General features: G+C 35.3%; 1 protein-coding gene across 1 annotated transcript in view; it reads right to left on the reverse strand.

Annotated features, from left to right (window-relative positions):
• Nucleotides 1–8,517: 8,517 nt before the first annotated feature.
• Nucleotides 8,518–15,216, reverse strand: part of LOC150076832 (ras-related protein Rab-37-like) — a 68,485-nt gene continuing 61,786 nt past the window's right edge. The window contains exons 6-8 of the mRNA XM_090386777.1: nucleotides 14,206–14,328; nucleotides 10,983–11,059; nucleotides 8,518–9,313 (exon numbers count right to left, since the gene is read on the reverse strand). Of these exons, the coding sequence (XP_090242903.1) occupies nucleotides 9,196–9,313; nucleotides 10,983–11,059; nucleotides 14,206–14,328 (318 nt within the window). The 3' untranslated portion in view covers nucleotides 8,518–9,195. The remainder of the gene's footprint in view (nucleotides 9,314–10,982; nucleotides 11,060–14,205; nucleotides 14,329–15,216) is intronic.

The following is a 15,216-nucleotide window of genomic DNA, read 5'->3' on the forward strand; positions in this document are numbered from 1 at the left end:
GGTATAAATTAGTCACAAAGCTCAAAAGACAGTCACCAGAAGTACAGCAAATGTCTCTACTCTTGATCTTTTCACGAAACTGCTTTTGGGTTTCTTGGCAGAAGGGAAAAAAGAAATCATTAAATAAACATAATGAAAGAAAACATATGGAGGACATTAGTGGGTAATAAGCATTCTTTAATCTGTGGCATGTTTATTTTTCCCTCTCTTGTTCGTACTTAGAAAGCTCAAAGTAATTTTGCAGGAAAATCTCTGAGAGACATTTACTTCTGGTGGCTATCCTTTGAGCTACAGCTAATTTGTAATTAACTGTTATCATTTTCCAGTATATTAGCCTTGTCAAAGTTAAGCCGTGGTTTATTAAATGTGTCATTTTTCAACTAATGTAGGATAGTGTATCATTTTATACATTACATTAAAACAGTTTATTAAAAGGCCCTTATAGTTATCAAATAGCAGAAAAGAGATTTCTCCATTTAATTTAATTTTCCCTCATAAATTATCATTTTGTGAGTTGATATTCAGGAATTTTGGGAACATCTGTTTATATGCTAGACACAACACAGTATGCAACACAGTATGTATTTGTGTATGCTAATTAACTAAAGGCCAGTCCCTAAGGGAATTGGATGGCTTTTTAAAGCATGTTTCAATATCTGGTCTAATCACTTGTTAGTTAACATTTCTGCTATTACAAATGAAATAAAGCAGTTGCTCCTGAAATAAGTAAACGGAACATCTTAAACATTTGTTTAATGCAAAAAATAGATTAATATTGGAAAAGAAACTACTTAAAACTATCGAGTATTTATTTACTTGTTATTACTGTTTATTGTACTTGTTTCTTTTCAAATCATTATTCCCTGAGTGAATACTCCTATTGCTAACCTCAAGTAAAAGTAATTTTCTATGCATGAAAAGTATATTAGTTTAAAAATTTGCATGATCATAGTGCAAAAATGTTTAATTCTTATCATAATATTAAAAAGACTAGAAAAGAAAAAAAAAAATCTTTTCAGGGCTTTAAATGTTTTGCTTGTATGAAATTTGATATATTTTTTAATGTATTTTCTAAATAATGAATGAGTTCCCTCCCCACCACATGCTGAATAAAAATCAGTTGACTGCTTTGTGCTTGTTTTATTAATGTACATACTTGCTTTTTTAAATTAGCACTGCTTATGTAAAAATAACCTAGAAGCTCAAGAAACCAGTTTACAAAGAAAATCATTATTTATTAAATCTGTTTTAAGTATACTGCATCACAAAATGTAAGCTGAAGATTATTATAAAATAATTACAGCTTGGTATATATACTGTAATGTAATTAGCTTAGTGTAATGAATGACCTTTGTTAGGAATCCGAGCTGTAAAGATTTTCCTATTTCAACTAACTTGTGCAGTGTAAAATAAATTTAAAAAAAAAATTGCACAAATAGCACATGACAAAAACTTTATGCATGATTTTTTAAAAACTTGAAGGCATGATTTATTCAAGTCATGCTTAAATTAAATAAGATTAATCTGAGCATAATACCTACTGTTTCTACCTTGTGTTATGTTGTATTGCTATCTGCAAACAAATCCATACAAACTACCTTAATTGTGGATTCTTGGTGCCAGCATCTGGCACCCAAGAATCCACAAGAATCTATGCTGGGGGCCCTGGCATACTTATTTTTAGATTCTCTAAAATATTTTAAGTCATCTAAAGCATCACCACGATAAATAAGCATCATGTTACAAACCCTATACGGTACCAGGTTCTTATTCACGTGCACAAGGATTACAAATTTGGTTTTCTCAAGTTGCTGATGTCATATTATAAGAAGTGTCACTAAGCAATTCTCATAGCCAATTGTTCTCCAACCCCCCACTCCTTTGCTCCCTACTTAATCTTATTGTTGAAAAACCCATTCCTGGGCTTGAAAAACCCTTTTCAATTCCCATTGAAAAAGTCAAATTTGCACTCCTTTTTTTACTCATTATGCACAAGTACACAAACCTGGTATAAGATTTTGTAGTGTGATGATCATTTAAAATATTGATCATGATGTATTGTGTCAGAATAGTTTATTTCTTGATGGATATCATCTGGAAAGAAAGCAGGTGATATTCATCATTCTTAATTCCAGTGATTAAAGCACAATCAGTTGTAAAATTTTTATCATTAAATTTCTTTAAAATCATTTTTACTAAGAAGTAATATCAAGTAAAGCTTTAGGAAAATAATACTCCACCCCTCATATCTTCATTTAAAATTACATTATTACAGATTTGTATAAATCACTGTGAATTTAATTTACACCTTGCCTCTTAAATGCACCTAACTTTTGCAAATATGTTTGCCATTTTAATAAGGAGTGAAGCTTCCATAATCAGTTTTTTGACATGAGGAATCTTCAGGAACTTGCAGTAATAGCAAGTTGTAGATAAGCTTAAGATTTGATCTATTTCTTGCAACAAAAATGAAGAAATCTATAACAGTAACTCATTTAATTCTCTCTTCCCCTCCCCCCATAAAAATGAACATGGAGAAACCATGCACATCACAGTAACAACAAAAAATCATTTCTTTAACAACCTTCTATTCTCAGAGTTGACTGTTATAATTGATCGAAAATGGCTTTTTAATCCACTTTTGCAAGAAGCTTTTGTTTAGTTAATAAATGTGGATAAATTGATAAAATTCCATCTATCTAATGTTCTAACAACCAAAACTTCAAACTTCTTGTAGTTGAAAATACTAAGCCAAAATGGGCCATTATTAAATTTAGCTGTGGTTACACTATTTCTAGAATCCAAATTTTTTCTAACTTTCAATAAATTGTCTTCACTACCAAAAGTAGCAAAGACAGGTAAATTACATTATTATAATCAAAAATGATCTCTGCTGTGAGATGCCATTTTATGGCAATTTGACCCCCCCCAACACAAAACACTAGCTTTAAGCAGATTTAGATTTATTGACAGAAAAATATTCTCAGCTCCTGCATTAAAACTAATCCACAAGCTTAATCTTGACCATTCCCTTATTCCTAATAATTCTAGCCATTCTAAAAAAATTATTAAACTGGAATAAAAAATTTCAGCTGAAAGTGTTTGTGAATCGTAGTGCAGTCCTACTTTATGCTATTAACTTTGTGCATTGCTATTTAAAATTTGAATATGCTCCTGCTCTCACATACTCAGAGAAAAAGGTCTCAATGAATATAAATATTAGCTACAGTTGTTTTTTTCCTGCTGTAATTAACATTTTTTTCCATTCCCCCCCTTTTTTTTATGGAAACCTCAAACATAAAAGGCATTAGAAAACCCTATAGTACTGAGTACTGTGCATGGGTTGGAGGCCAAGAAACCAGAAGATACTTGTTGACATTAGACTTGGACTGTGAATGGATGCTGACTGGATAAGGCATGTATTCAAACGAGAGTGAAGGAATTGCAGCTGCCAATTCAAAAAAACAGTGCCCATGGAAGTATCTTTAGAAAACGCATGCAGCAGAGACTGAATATTGATAATAGAGTGAAAGAGAATTGGAGATGTAAGAGACAGGTCATTAATTAATCTGCCCTCTTTTAGATGGAGTCTAGAAGCTTGATAGAGGTTTTGAAGGTTCTCACAGGGGTTTGGGAGTTCTGGGGTTCCCACCCCAGATGTGAGAACAATATTCCATGTAGGGCAGATTTGAGATTTGTAAAGAGGTAAGCTGCTTATAAAAAAAGTAATGCTGAAAGCAAAAAAAGAGAGAGAACCCAGTTTTTTTGTGATGTGCTTCTGCTAAGAGAGATTAGAAGTTTGGGTAGTACTTGATAGAAATAGGTGATCTTATCTAGAAATCTGAGTGTCATTGAAGATGAGCATAGTAAACTCCCCCCAAGAAATAAGACACTTAGGAGGACTGAAGTTAACTAGGGTCCACCCTTTTGGAGAATTACCTAGAGATCAGCATTTAAAAAATTGGTGGTGGATATTTGAGAAGTTGAAGCTGCTTGTGTAGAGTAAGACTTCTCAAACTGGAAGGGGGAAAGTAGTGTGCTGTCATCAGCAAAACTATGCATAATATTTCTAGTCAGTAGAAGGGTATTAATATACTGGAGAAAAAAGAGTGGGAGAACTGTACCTTGGGAAACACCAATTTAGTGGAGAAGTTAGAAGGCAACGAGCTGTCTATGATCACCTGCAGTGAGTGGTCAGAGAGAGTTTTTGCCAAAGTTTTCCATATAATTTGGCCAAAAGTGACTCCGACCTACATGCTTCTGGAATATGTAAATTAGTACGTATTAACATGTAATATTCTGAATGTCATTGACATTTGGGTGGGGGATAGGCTGTTTTCACAGTGGTAGAGTTTTTCAAGTGAGTGTTGCATGGTTTCTTTTTACCAAAAAGTTTGTCTTTTCATCCAGCAAACCAGCTGTAACATATATATGGTTTATAAACATCATGCTGATGAGCCATGGCCTTTAATGCATTGGTGCATATACTAAAAACACAAAATCTCAATGTAATATCAAGTTTAACATTGAAGTTTGCAGATAATACAAAGGTTCATCGACAGTAATTAACAGTAATCAAGGTAGGCTACTGCAACAAGATCTACGAAAATTAGGCAGATGGAATAACAAGTGTAAATTGAAGTTTAACATTGACAAATAGGTACTGCAAATGGGTAGTGGAAATCCTAGAATAACATGGCAACTCTACCACCACAATTAAGGTAGTAGAGAATGAAAAACACGTGGAGTAATTGTGCAGTCAGGCATGACAGTTTCCTTCTTTACACCTTAAATTATGATGCAGTCAAAATTGACACTTAGAGAAAGAGTATACAGTAATTGCAAACAAATTTGTTCAGAGAAAAAGAGAAAGTAGCAAAAAATTCTATAACAGTTTGGAATTCTTAACTTGTACTGAAAGCTTGGTTAGAAATAAAGGAATTGATCAAAAATTAGAATCTTTAGAAATCAAGTTATATGAAAAAAATTTGAAGTAAATCCAATCAAAAATATGCAAAACAAAGTTAAGATGATATATATAGAAAGTGAGGAAAAACAAAGATTATCTAAACAGATATTCAATGCTAAAATGAATTGTAATAGGCCTAGAGGCAAACAAAGAGGATGGTGGATTAATTGTGTTAAGCAAGCATTAGAGAAAAGGTCTACTGTGGGCTAAACATTTTACATGATTAAGCAGTAGGCCAGCATGGAAGAAAGCAGGAAGAGGTACAAATTTGGTGACACACCATTTTCTTGTTCAATCTTGTTCTTATTTGTGAAGGTTTCCTAGGTTTTTTTCAACTTGATAAATTCTTAACATTCAGGAACTGGTAATTAAGTTTAAAAAAAAAGTATCACTACATTGTATACACCAAAGAATTTATGTAGCCAGTTTTGGTACACAGCAGCATAACATATTTTCATCTTGGCTAATTCTAATATTACTGTTCTAATTTTTCCATTTAGTGTAAAAATTATAACAGTAATATTAGAATAATATTGAGAAATTTTTCTCTATGCATGTATATATTTTTGTGTTTATTATTATTATTATATGGTGCAAGGAAGCCGAGGAGCCTCCGTAGCCAGGTGGGCAGGAGCAGCAGTGTGTAGCACACACTTCTTGATCAGACAGGGGTTTGAGCCCGTGACCACCAAATACGGAGGATGCGGAAAGGTCAGGAAATGACCACCACATATCCCCGGAGCAATATGGCCTTAGTTGCTAATGCTCCTAAAAAAACCAACTAACAACAACAACAATAATAATAACAGCAAGGAAGCCTGAGGCTTATGCTGCACCAGCCAAAAAAAATTCCCAAGTTACCCTGTGAGAGAGAGAAAGACAGACAGAAGCAGAAGGGAATCACCAAGAAAGAGAAGAATCTGGTGAGTATGGGCTTGGCACACCCAGGGTCCTGAGCTGGATATCAATATTCTTCTCTCCCTCCTACTTCTCTCTCTCTCTCACAGGGAAACAAAAAATATTTTTTGGCTGGTGCAGCATAAGCCTCAGGCTTCCTTACACCATATGCTAATAATAATAAACACAAAAATATATACATGCATACATATATTTTGTGTTTTTCAGTAATAATTTTATTTTTATGAAAACATGCATAGAGAAAAATTGGTTTTCTATTATTGTATGTTTATTTTGATGCATTCTTTGATCTATGCCATTGACAAATTCGCTTGTAATTGTGATGGAGAGAGATGTGGCAGCATAACTTTATTTTTGTCATTTATTTTTTTTTAAAAATGATTTTTTTTTTTTTTTTTTTTTGTAGCACTGCATCTGTGTTTAAATTTCTTTTTATCACGAACAGTTTTAAACTCAGGAAATGAAAGCCAAGATATACAGAGCTGTGAAAAATGAAAACAAGTGTACAGTTTTGGCAAATGCAATGGTTAAAAACAGAAATCTAGTGGGTTAGTGCAAAGAAGAACATCAGCCACAGTACACTACTGCTTGTTTTTTTGCCCAAAGATTTCTTTTGGATAATAGAGAATCCAGGCAGAAATTTATTTTGGCGGCTTTTGTTAATTAGTTCCCTTTTTAAAATGGTGGGAAGAAGGTAAGAGTAATGCTAGAATTTTCACTTCTGTTTAGATTTCTAAAACAGTTGTTCCATACATAACCTGTAACTGGTCTTTTTTTTTTTTGTCCTTCACACTCATGCATGACACTTGATTAAATAGGATAAAAGGTAACCCCATTTTTAACCTAAAAATCGACCAAGGAATACCGTAATTCAAAATTGTTCACTTTTTGCCCTTTATTATTTTCAATCTATTATGAACACGAATGTATTTTTTGTGATCCATTTTTATATTAAAAGCATATAATTTTAATTATTTTTTGAAAATTACATCTCTACGGCACTTTATATTTTTCACCTCTCTCATTTCCGATCTGAATAATATATCCCTTATTATCTTTAACTGACAACAGGCAAAATGTCAATCAAAAAACTGTGTGCTTCAACAACTTTAAATATATTTGAAAGTCAGCCAGATTCTTTTACAACATGAAGCCAGAGAGCCTTAATAACTGGATGCACTGCTATAAATTATCATCGTCTCTTGAGAACACACTTCGATAATTATATGCAAGAGACAATGATAATTTTAAATTCGTGTTTTTCCAACACATGAATAAGCTTAACTTTATCAGAATTTTTCCTGTTTGCATAATAATTAGCATACTTTTGGGATTTTCAGTGGAAAAATCAAAGAAAACTTTTTTTTTTTTAAAGAATTGGGAGTTTTAGCTGTTGCAGCCTTAGTAGATATTATTATTATTAGCCATATGGTGCAAGGAAGCCTGAGGCTTATGCTGCACCAACCAAAAAAAAATTTCTCAATTACCCTGGGGGCGAGAGAGAGAGAGAGAGAGAGAATCAGAAGTAGAAGGGAATCACCAAGAAAGAGAAGAATGATGATATCCAGCTCAGGACCCTATGTGTGCCAAGCCCACCATACTTACCAGATGTGAGCCCCTGGGGTTGAAGAACATGAAATTGCTGAAATCATGCAGGCTCTCGAAGACTGTGCACCCAGCTCTGGGTTAAACAAGCCAGTTGTCAAATATCATTTCATGTTTGTTTTTTTTTTAATCTACTGTAATTATTTGTATACCATAAAATAGGAGTATATAAATATAAACTAATGCTGGGAAGCCCATGCCAAAACAAAAAATACTACCAAATGCTCTTATTTTCTGTTTATTCTGAAAAAACATCACTTATTAAAGAAATTTGGATATAGTTAAGTCTAGGGCAAAATTCTGAAGCCATAAAATCATTGTAATGGTTGCTCTTTATGATCACCGTACTAAGTAGTAAACCTAGTTTGCCAATAGCTATGCCTGACATGTACAGTAATTTTTTATAGCTTTCATAGCATGAAGCTTTTTGTCCCAGCTTAATGGTCTACTTCAGTTACTGCACCACCTGGTGTCATATTATGGCTCTGTCTCATGGGGTTGTTCATATCTTCACAGTGCCTACCTGCCCCAGTGAGATCATAAAAAAGGCTCGAAACCCAGGTCTGGGTAGTGGCATACACTTTATATAAAAAGCAACATATTCCTCGTTGGAATATGTTGAGTAGTGCAATACCAAAGTAATGCATGGTGAAGTGCCTCCACAGTATGAGATCAATGCACTAACAAATCCAGAAAGAGGCTATGCTCAAAATATGAATAATAACTAAAACAGTGTCCAGTGTGATAATTTTTCCTGAAAGGGCCACATCACAGATAAATATATTATCATCACAGTTATCCTTAAAAAGAAAATAATTTTTCCTTTCCTGAATAATCTTTATCTCTGTCCTGTCATTTTGAAGGTAGTTAACTAGTTTACTTTCATGTATGACTTATTTCATTTTTGAATATTAGAAACAGTCATTAAAGAATCACAGCACACATTTTTTGTTTATAATTATTTATTTTAAATAATTTAACAAGTTTTTATAAGGATATTTTTAATTTCTTCCAACCACAAACACGTAATTTAAGAATAAATGCATCAGGTTTTTGCACAGTAGGAATTTTTCACTTAATGACAAATTGATGTTTGTAAAAGGAGAGAAGGTGGGGGGGTTCCTTGATGTACTATAATTGTAGTGAAGATAAGGGAAGTTTCAAACTAAGAATTACAGCCTTTTCAGAGAAGAACTTGGACATTCAAGGATAGAACACAAAAATTAAATCTAAAAGTTTTAAAACATGCAAAAATCAAATAGTTTCTTTAATATGAAAAAATAAAAGGTCCTATCTTTGAAATAATTTTCTTTTGCGTGAAGCACCACAACGCCACCTATAAACGGCACAAGGAGGCTCATAAGCGGGCAACACTATATATTTATATATATATAGTATATATTCATTTTTTTTTTTCAAACAACTATTATATTATATCAAACATTAATCTTTTGACAACAATATTGCAAACCTCACAGTATTTTTTGTACCGTATTATTTCTTTCGGAAGCGCCACTTTATTTTGTCCTCAAGGATGGGAGAGTTCCGGATTTGTCAGCCAGTGTTTTTGTACTTGATTCCCACTTGTTTTGGGCACTAGGATTCCAAACATCTCGTTACCAATGACAGACACAGAAAGTTGCACTCGTTCAGTAGAGTTCGTAATTTGAATCATTCCCGGGTAACTAAAATTAGATGATATCTTAACTGTTACAGCAACCTCCACTGCTGCCATTGCTTTTCTGACTCTCTTGTCTCACAAATTCAGAAACATTAAAGCTGCTTTCATCTGGTTCCTTGTTTTGTCGATATAGAAGATCTCTGTAAATATAAAAATTCAAGCTAAAGGTGAAGAAACAATGTACTGTATAGTTGCAAATATTTTAACATTCATGTTATTAATATGATAGCATATTGTTTTCATGTTGGCACATATGTACAGGAATTATTCGGCAATTTTTTTTTTTTTTTATACAACTAGATTAATATAAAAAAAGGTTTTGTGATCACTGAATTATGACCACTCCATCTGCAGTGGAATGTTATGCTAGAGAAGTGGTAATTTGCATCTTGTCATGCAAGTCAAAGTGATAAAATAAGTCACAGACTTTCAAAAGGGCATGATTGTGGGAGCTAGCGCATTGGGTGCTTCCACATCAGAAAAGGCACATCTTGTCATTGCTCGTGGCATAATGTTAAGGTGTACAAAGAATGGTGTTGAACATGTAAAGCACCTCTCACCGACAGAACTGTAGAGGCTCACGCAAGGTGGATATTTATAGTAAGCACATATGGGTGGGTTACTGTGAAACAGTTGACATCACAATACAATATGGGGAATGCAAGAAAAATATCCCAAATGACGATGTGTTGTGCACTCAGACATATGAGGATCCACAGCAGGTGACCCAAGAAATGCCTTCTCCTCATTGCTGATCATCGTTGATGGTGAATGCTGTGGTGTGAACAATGCACTGGTTGGACACTGGAAATGAGTGCTGGTTGGTTGAGTCCAAATACCTGGTGCAACATGCCAATGGACACCTTCATATGTGATGCAAGCAACATGAATTAATGGACCCATTGTGCATTATTTTTGCCTACTATCCAGTAAGGTGGTGGTGGTTGCTTAATATGGGGCATGTTTTGCTGGCAAGAACTAGGGCCCCTGGTGTGTATGACCATTGTTTCACTGGTGAGGTCTATTGGCAGGTCTTAGGAAACCATGTGTACCCTGCCATATTGTATTTTTGCCTAGCCAGAAATGGGATCTTTCAAGAATATTTCAAGCTGATATGTGCTGTGTCATCATGCCTGCGCTGTGCACAAGTGATTTGAGAAACACTGAAGATATCACTCATCTTGATTGGCCATTTTTCTGATCTTCAATCCAATTGAACACCTTTGGGAAGTTTTGGAATGGGAAGTAAGGCATATGGACATGCAACTATCACCTATTCTGACACCGTGGAGTCTTGCAGGTAGCATGGCTGCAGATCCCTATGGACATCTTCAGATATCTAGTGAAGTCAATGCCTAGGTAAATAACAGCTGTTATCTATGCAAATGGTGGTCCAACACAGTATGAGGTAAAAAAAAAGTAAAGTAAAGTGCAGCCATTATCAACCCACTGCAGGATGGAAGCCTCCTCAACAATTCATGCTGAGGGAAATGGACCATAATCTGCCACGCTGGTCCAGTGCGGGTTGGCAGATCGACCGTATTCAGCAGTCAGGGGCTTGAACCCCGGTCTACTCAAAGAGCGTGTGCTACTGCACTCCCGCTCCTGACCACTCGGCTACGGAGGCAGGTGGTTATAATTCAGTGATCACTTAGTGTATGTCAATGTTTGGATTCAAATTTTAAGATACACCATTATTAACATTTTGAAATTAATATAAATATGAAATTAGATCAGAGAAGAAGAGAAAAGAGAAATCTGAGGGAGGGGAGAGAATTAAGATAAACAGCAGAAGGAAATAAGACTTACCTAGCAACTGCCATGAATGCTAATTCCACATTCATACCCGTCTTTGCACTGGTTTCCATGAAGGCAACTCCATATTCCTAAAATATAAAAATTATGATGTGCATGAATTTATGCACATTATATATATATTTTTTTGTTTTTTCATTGAAACTTTTGGTGCCATAAGTAATGGTGATTGCATTTATAAACTAAATTATTAAAGAAAAATTTTCAAGTGATGTTTCTGCTGTTATTTTTTCTGCTTATTTTTACAACTTCGGCAGTAGATTTTAGACGTGTATGCACAAGTGTCTGTTGTCTTCACCATATCTTTCAGTCCATCTATGTATAATAACTCTAACTCCTAATGTACAAATTTTCATGATATTTTATATGTAGGCTTTTGTAAAAACATTTGTCATGCCATCCCAAATTTCATTAAAATTGGAAAAACAGAAATTCATATATTATTATTTCACTGATTGGAGGACCGAATGGACAATACGGTGGGTACACACAAACAAAATAGTCTACATTCTTGGTTTGCAAGTAAAAGTCATTAAGGTTTGAGAAAGTCATGTTTCTGTAATCAGTTTACTAAATACAACATAAATCGTCAATCTATTGGCTTATGATATTAATCACAGCAGAAATTTTAGATATGTGTTATATTTAAATTGCTATTAAAATCCAGTAAGAAATAAACAAACTGCAATTTGATAGCATTAACAGCATTCTACAATTGTTTAATGTAACATATTCACAGAGCCTGAAATATGCAAATTGCCAATTAACCTTTTGAAGGTAGTAATACCAAGGCAACTCGTTGCAAAAACTTGTTTTTGCAACGAGTTGCCTTGGTATTACTACAGAAACAAAAACAGATGCACACAGTCCAACTTAGCTGGACTGTGTGCATCTGTTTCTGTTGATGTTAGTTTTTGTCCAAGTTGATGTTAGTTAATGCACACAGTCCAACTTAAGTTGGACTGTGTAACATCAACTTGGGGCAGTGAAAGCTGACTGAATTCAACAGAATGGAACCTTTTTTTTTTTGGCATGTTTGCACAAGCAAATGCATTAACCCCAGGGGCTCACATCTGGTGAGTATGAGCAGGGTCTCTCTTTCTCTCGCTCTGTGTGTGTGTGTGTGTGTGTGTGTGTGTGTCCTGACTGTTGGATTAACTATGGCTTCAGATGTGATACTGGTTTTCAGTATTTGCAACTGCAATGGATTTGCATTTAGTAGTTATCCACAAAAGCAATTTGAGTAAACAATATACTGCGATAATACTAGAATCTGTTCTGCCTACTGATCTGTTTGGTCTTAGTGAATTTGACTCACCTTACTTACAGCATCATTGCCACCTTGGATGCCCAGAGAGTTTTGCCACTTACCACAATTTATGTAAAGATTCAGCCGACCGGGCTAGCCAGGTGGGTAAAGTGCCTGCCTGGCAACCCAAAGGTCGCGGGTTCGAATCCCGCCTCGGGCTTGGATCAAAGTACTGCAAAAACCTTGGGAGGTGCACTATGGCCACAGAAGCCGATGCACCAACAACTACCAAAAAAAAAAAAAAAAATGTAAAGATTCAACATGATTTTTTGCTGTCATCTTTGATTTTGTTAAAAATAAAAATCCCAAAACAAAGAAAGCTAAGAGCCTAAAGAAAAAAGACAGGCTAACCAGTCACAAGACTCTTAGCTTAGTTTTAGATTTTTGCAGAAGAAACTTGAAAGTTTAAAATTACTAGAGGATGTTAAAGGTATGAGGGACATAGCTTTTGTATTGCAGGTTTCGATTTATTGTTGAGCTTTTGTTTAAAACTCCTTCATGCACATGCCCTAAGTGAGACAAATATATTCGTGGCATCTGTCAGGTACCTTTTTCAATTATAAAAAATTACTTTTTAGCTTCTTTTGTTGAATTTAAAATAGTGTTTTATTAATTATGATTTACATAACCATAATTAATAAAATAAAATTCCACTCTACAAAATCCCAATTCCACTCTCATCTCCACGGAGTGACCCCTGGGACCTGAGCAACCTAGAGGAAGGTTGGGTTACAATCTAGGTCAGATGCTGATGAGAGAAGGAAGGATATGTAGGACCTTCCCTTCAACATGCTATGAAGACAAGGCCTACATATCTGGTTACCAGTAGGTAGGTTGGTAATCCAAGTTTTGGTGGCGGAGGAACCTAAACAGGTCAGCAAACATGGCTTCAGTTAGAGGAAGCTACTATCAACAGGGAAAGAAACGGGAAATTACCCTGTAAACATATCCCAAGAAATCCAATGATGAGGAAGCAAGAGAAGATGAATGAACTGGAAAGGACAACGGCGGAGACAGCTCATCAGAGGAAGTAACCAGTCACAAGACTGACTTACTGGATAATGATGATGAATTAATAAAACTCAATCAAATACTAAATACTGTATAAGCACTTAGAAAATACTAGTGGTGAAAGGTGCATGAGAGTACATCATTTTATTTCAAAATCTATTCCATACAGAAATATTTTAAAAATGTGACATCGGTCAAATGCCATGCTAGTGGTGTTGAAGAGCTGATTTGATCAAATGCATTAAACAAATGGTATATTTTTTATATGATATTACTGAACCCTTTTTGTATGACTTTATACATGATTGTAAGTACTTTGGTGGTTTTGTGTATGGAACCCCTGTTTTGTCATTATATAATAGTTTCTCCAAATGTTCTGTTTATTGAGCTGTTTCTCAGCCTTGCTGAGAAACAGCTCAATAAACAGAAAAATTTAAAAACACACATTTTATGCACATATTCAAAAACAGCGAAAACAATACTGTGTGTCACAAATTATGCATCACTAATTGAAAGGTGTTACCACTCAACAAAATTATATAGTTTTTATACTAAGGCGCATTTAGGGCTAGAGCCTCAAGCTGCGAACAAATTTAGACTATGTATATAAAGTGCTTAGCATCATAATACACAGCCATTTCTGAATAAACAGAAAATTTTTAAGGTGGCATCGTTTTAGGTTATATCTCATATTGTGAATACCTTCACAACGAGTTGCCATGATATTGCACTACTTCGAATAAGCTGTATAGTTTTTATACTTATATCCTAATCTGACAAAAACAGAAAATCAATCTCCTAATGTTTCAGTTTTTGCTATTGTCTGGTTTATTTAATTTTTTTTTTATTTGGTACTAAATTCTCTAATTTTATCCTTGCTTTGTTCTTAGGACTTACTTTTGATAGTCTCTCGCCATCTTCATATCCTACTTGTCTCTCACACGAAGAATCTGCTTTATTTCCTATAAGCATGATGGCTACGTCATCTTGAGCATACTCATTAATTTCTCCAAGCCAGGCCTATAGAAAAAAGAGATGGGTTAGTTAAGAGGGAAAAAAATAATAATTGATCTCTATAAATATTCAAATCTGAAATGCCAATTATACACCAATGAGCCAAAATATTATGATCAGAGTCATTATGCAAATTGAAGCAACTGCAGGTGAACTATGACGTGTGTGAATCGGGACATGGTATAAAAAACACCTTAAACTGAGCTCCGTTAATCAGTGTTACTCTTGTTCTTCAGATGGGAAAGGCAGCGAACTTAAGCGAGTTTGACAAAGGCCAAATTGTAATGGCCAGACAACTGGGTCAGAGCATATCCAAAAGAGCACGGCGGGTGGGATGCTCACAGTCAGCCGTGGTTAGTATCTACTGAAAGTGGTCTGAGGAGGGAAAACCCACGAACCGCCGGCGAGGTGTTGGATGACCACGGCTCATTGATGCTCGAGGTGAGCAAAGGCTCTCCCGGATGGTACGTTGGCAACAGAAGGGCAACTGTGGTGCAAACTGCAGGCCGCTCCGAGTGCCCATGCTAAGCACAGTTCACTAGCAACAATGACCACAATGGGCACAGGAGCATTGAAACTGGACCTTGAGTGATTGGAAGAAGGTCATCTGGTCTGATTGATCATGTTTCCTGTTGCACCATGTGGACAGCTGCATACGTGTGCATCATTTACCTGGGGAAGTGATGGCACCTCGATGCACCGTGGGATGAAAACAAGCCAGTGATGGCAGTGTCATGCTTTGGGCAATGTTCTGCCGGTATATCCTGGGTCCAGTCATCCATGTGCTGGGCACTCTGACGTCCACCACCTACCTAAACATCGTTGCTGACCAGGTACACCCTTTCATGGTAACGGTATTCCCATCTGGCATTGCCGTCTTTCAGCAGGATAACG

The sequence above is a fragment of the Mastigoproctus giganteus genome, chromosome 12 (genome assembly GCF_048544385.1).
Source record: "Mastigoproctus giganteus isolate SK-2022 chromosome 12, ASM4854438v1, whole genome shotgun sequence".
Classification (NCBI taxonomy): Eukaryota; Metazoa; Arthropoda; class Arachnida; order Uropygi; family Thelyphonidae; genus Mastigoproctus; species Mastigoproctus giganteus.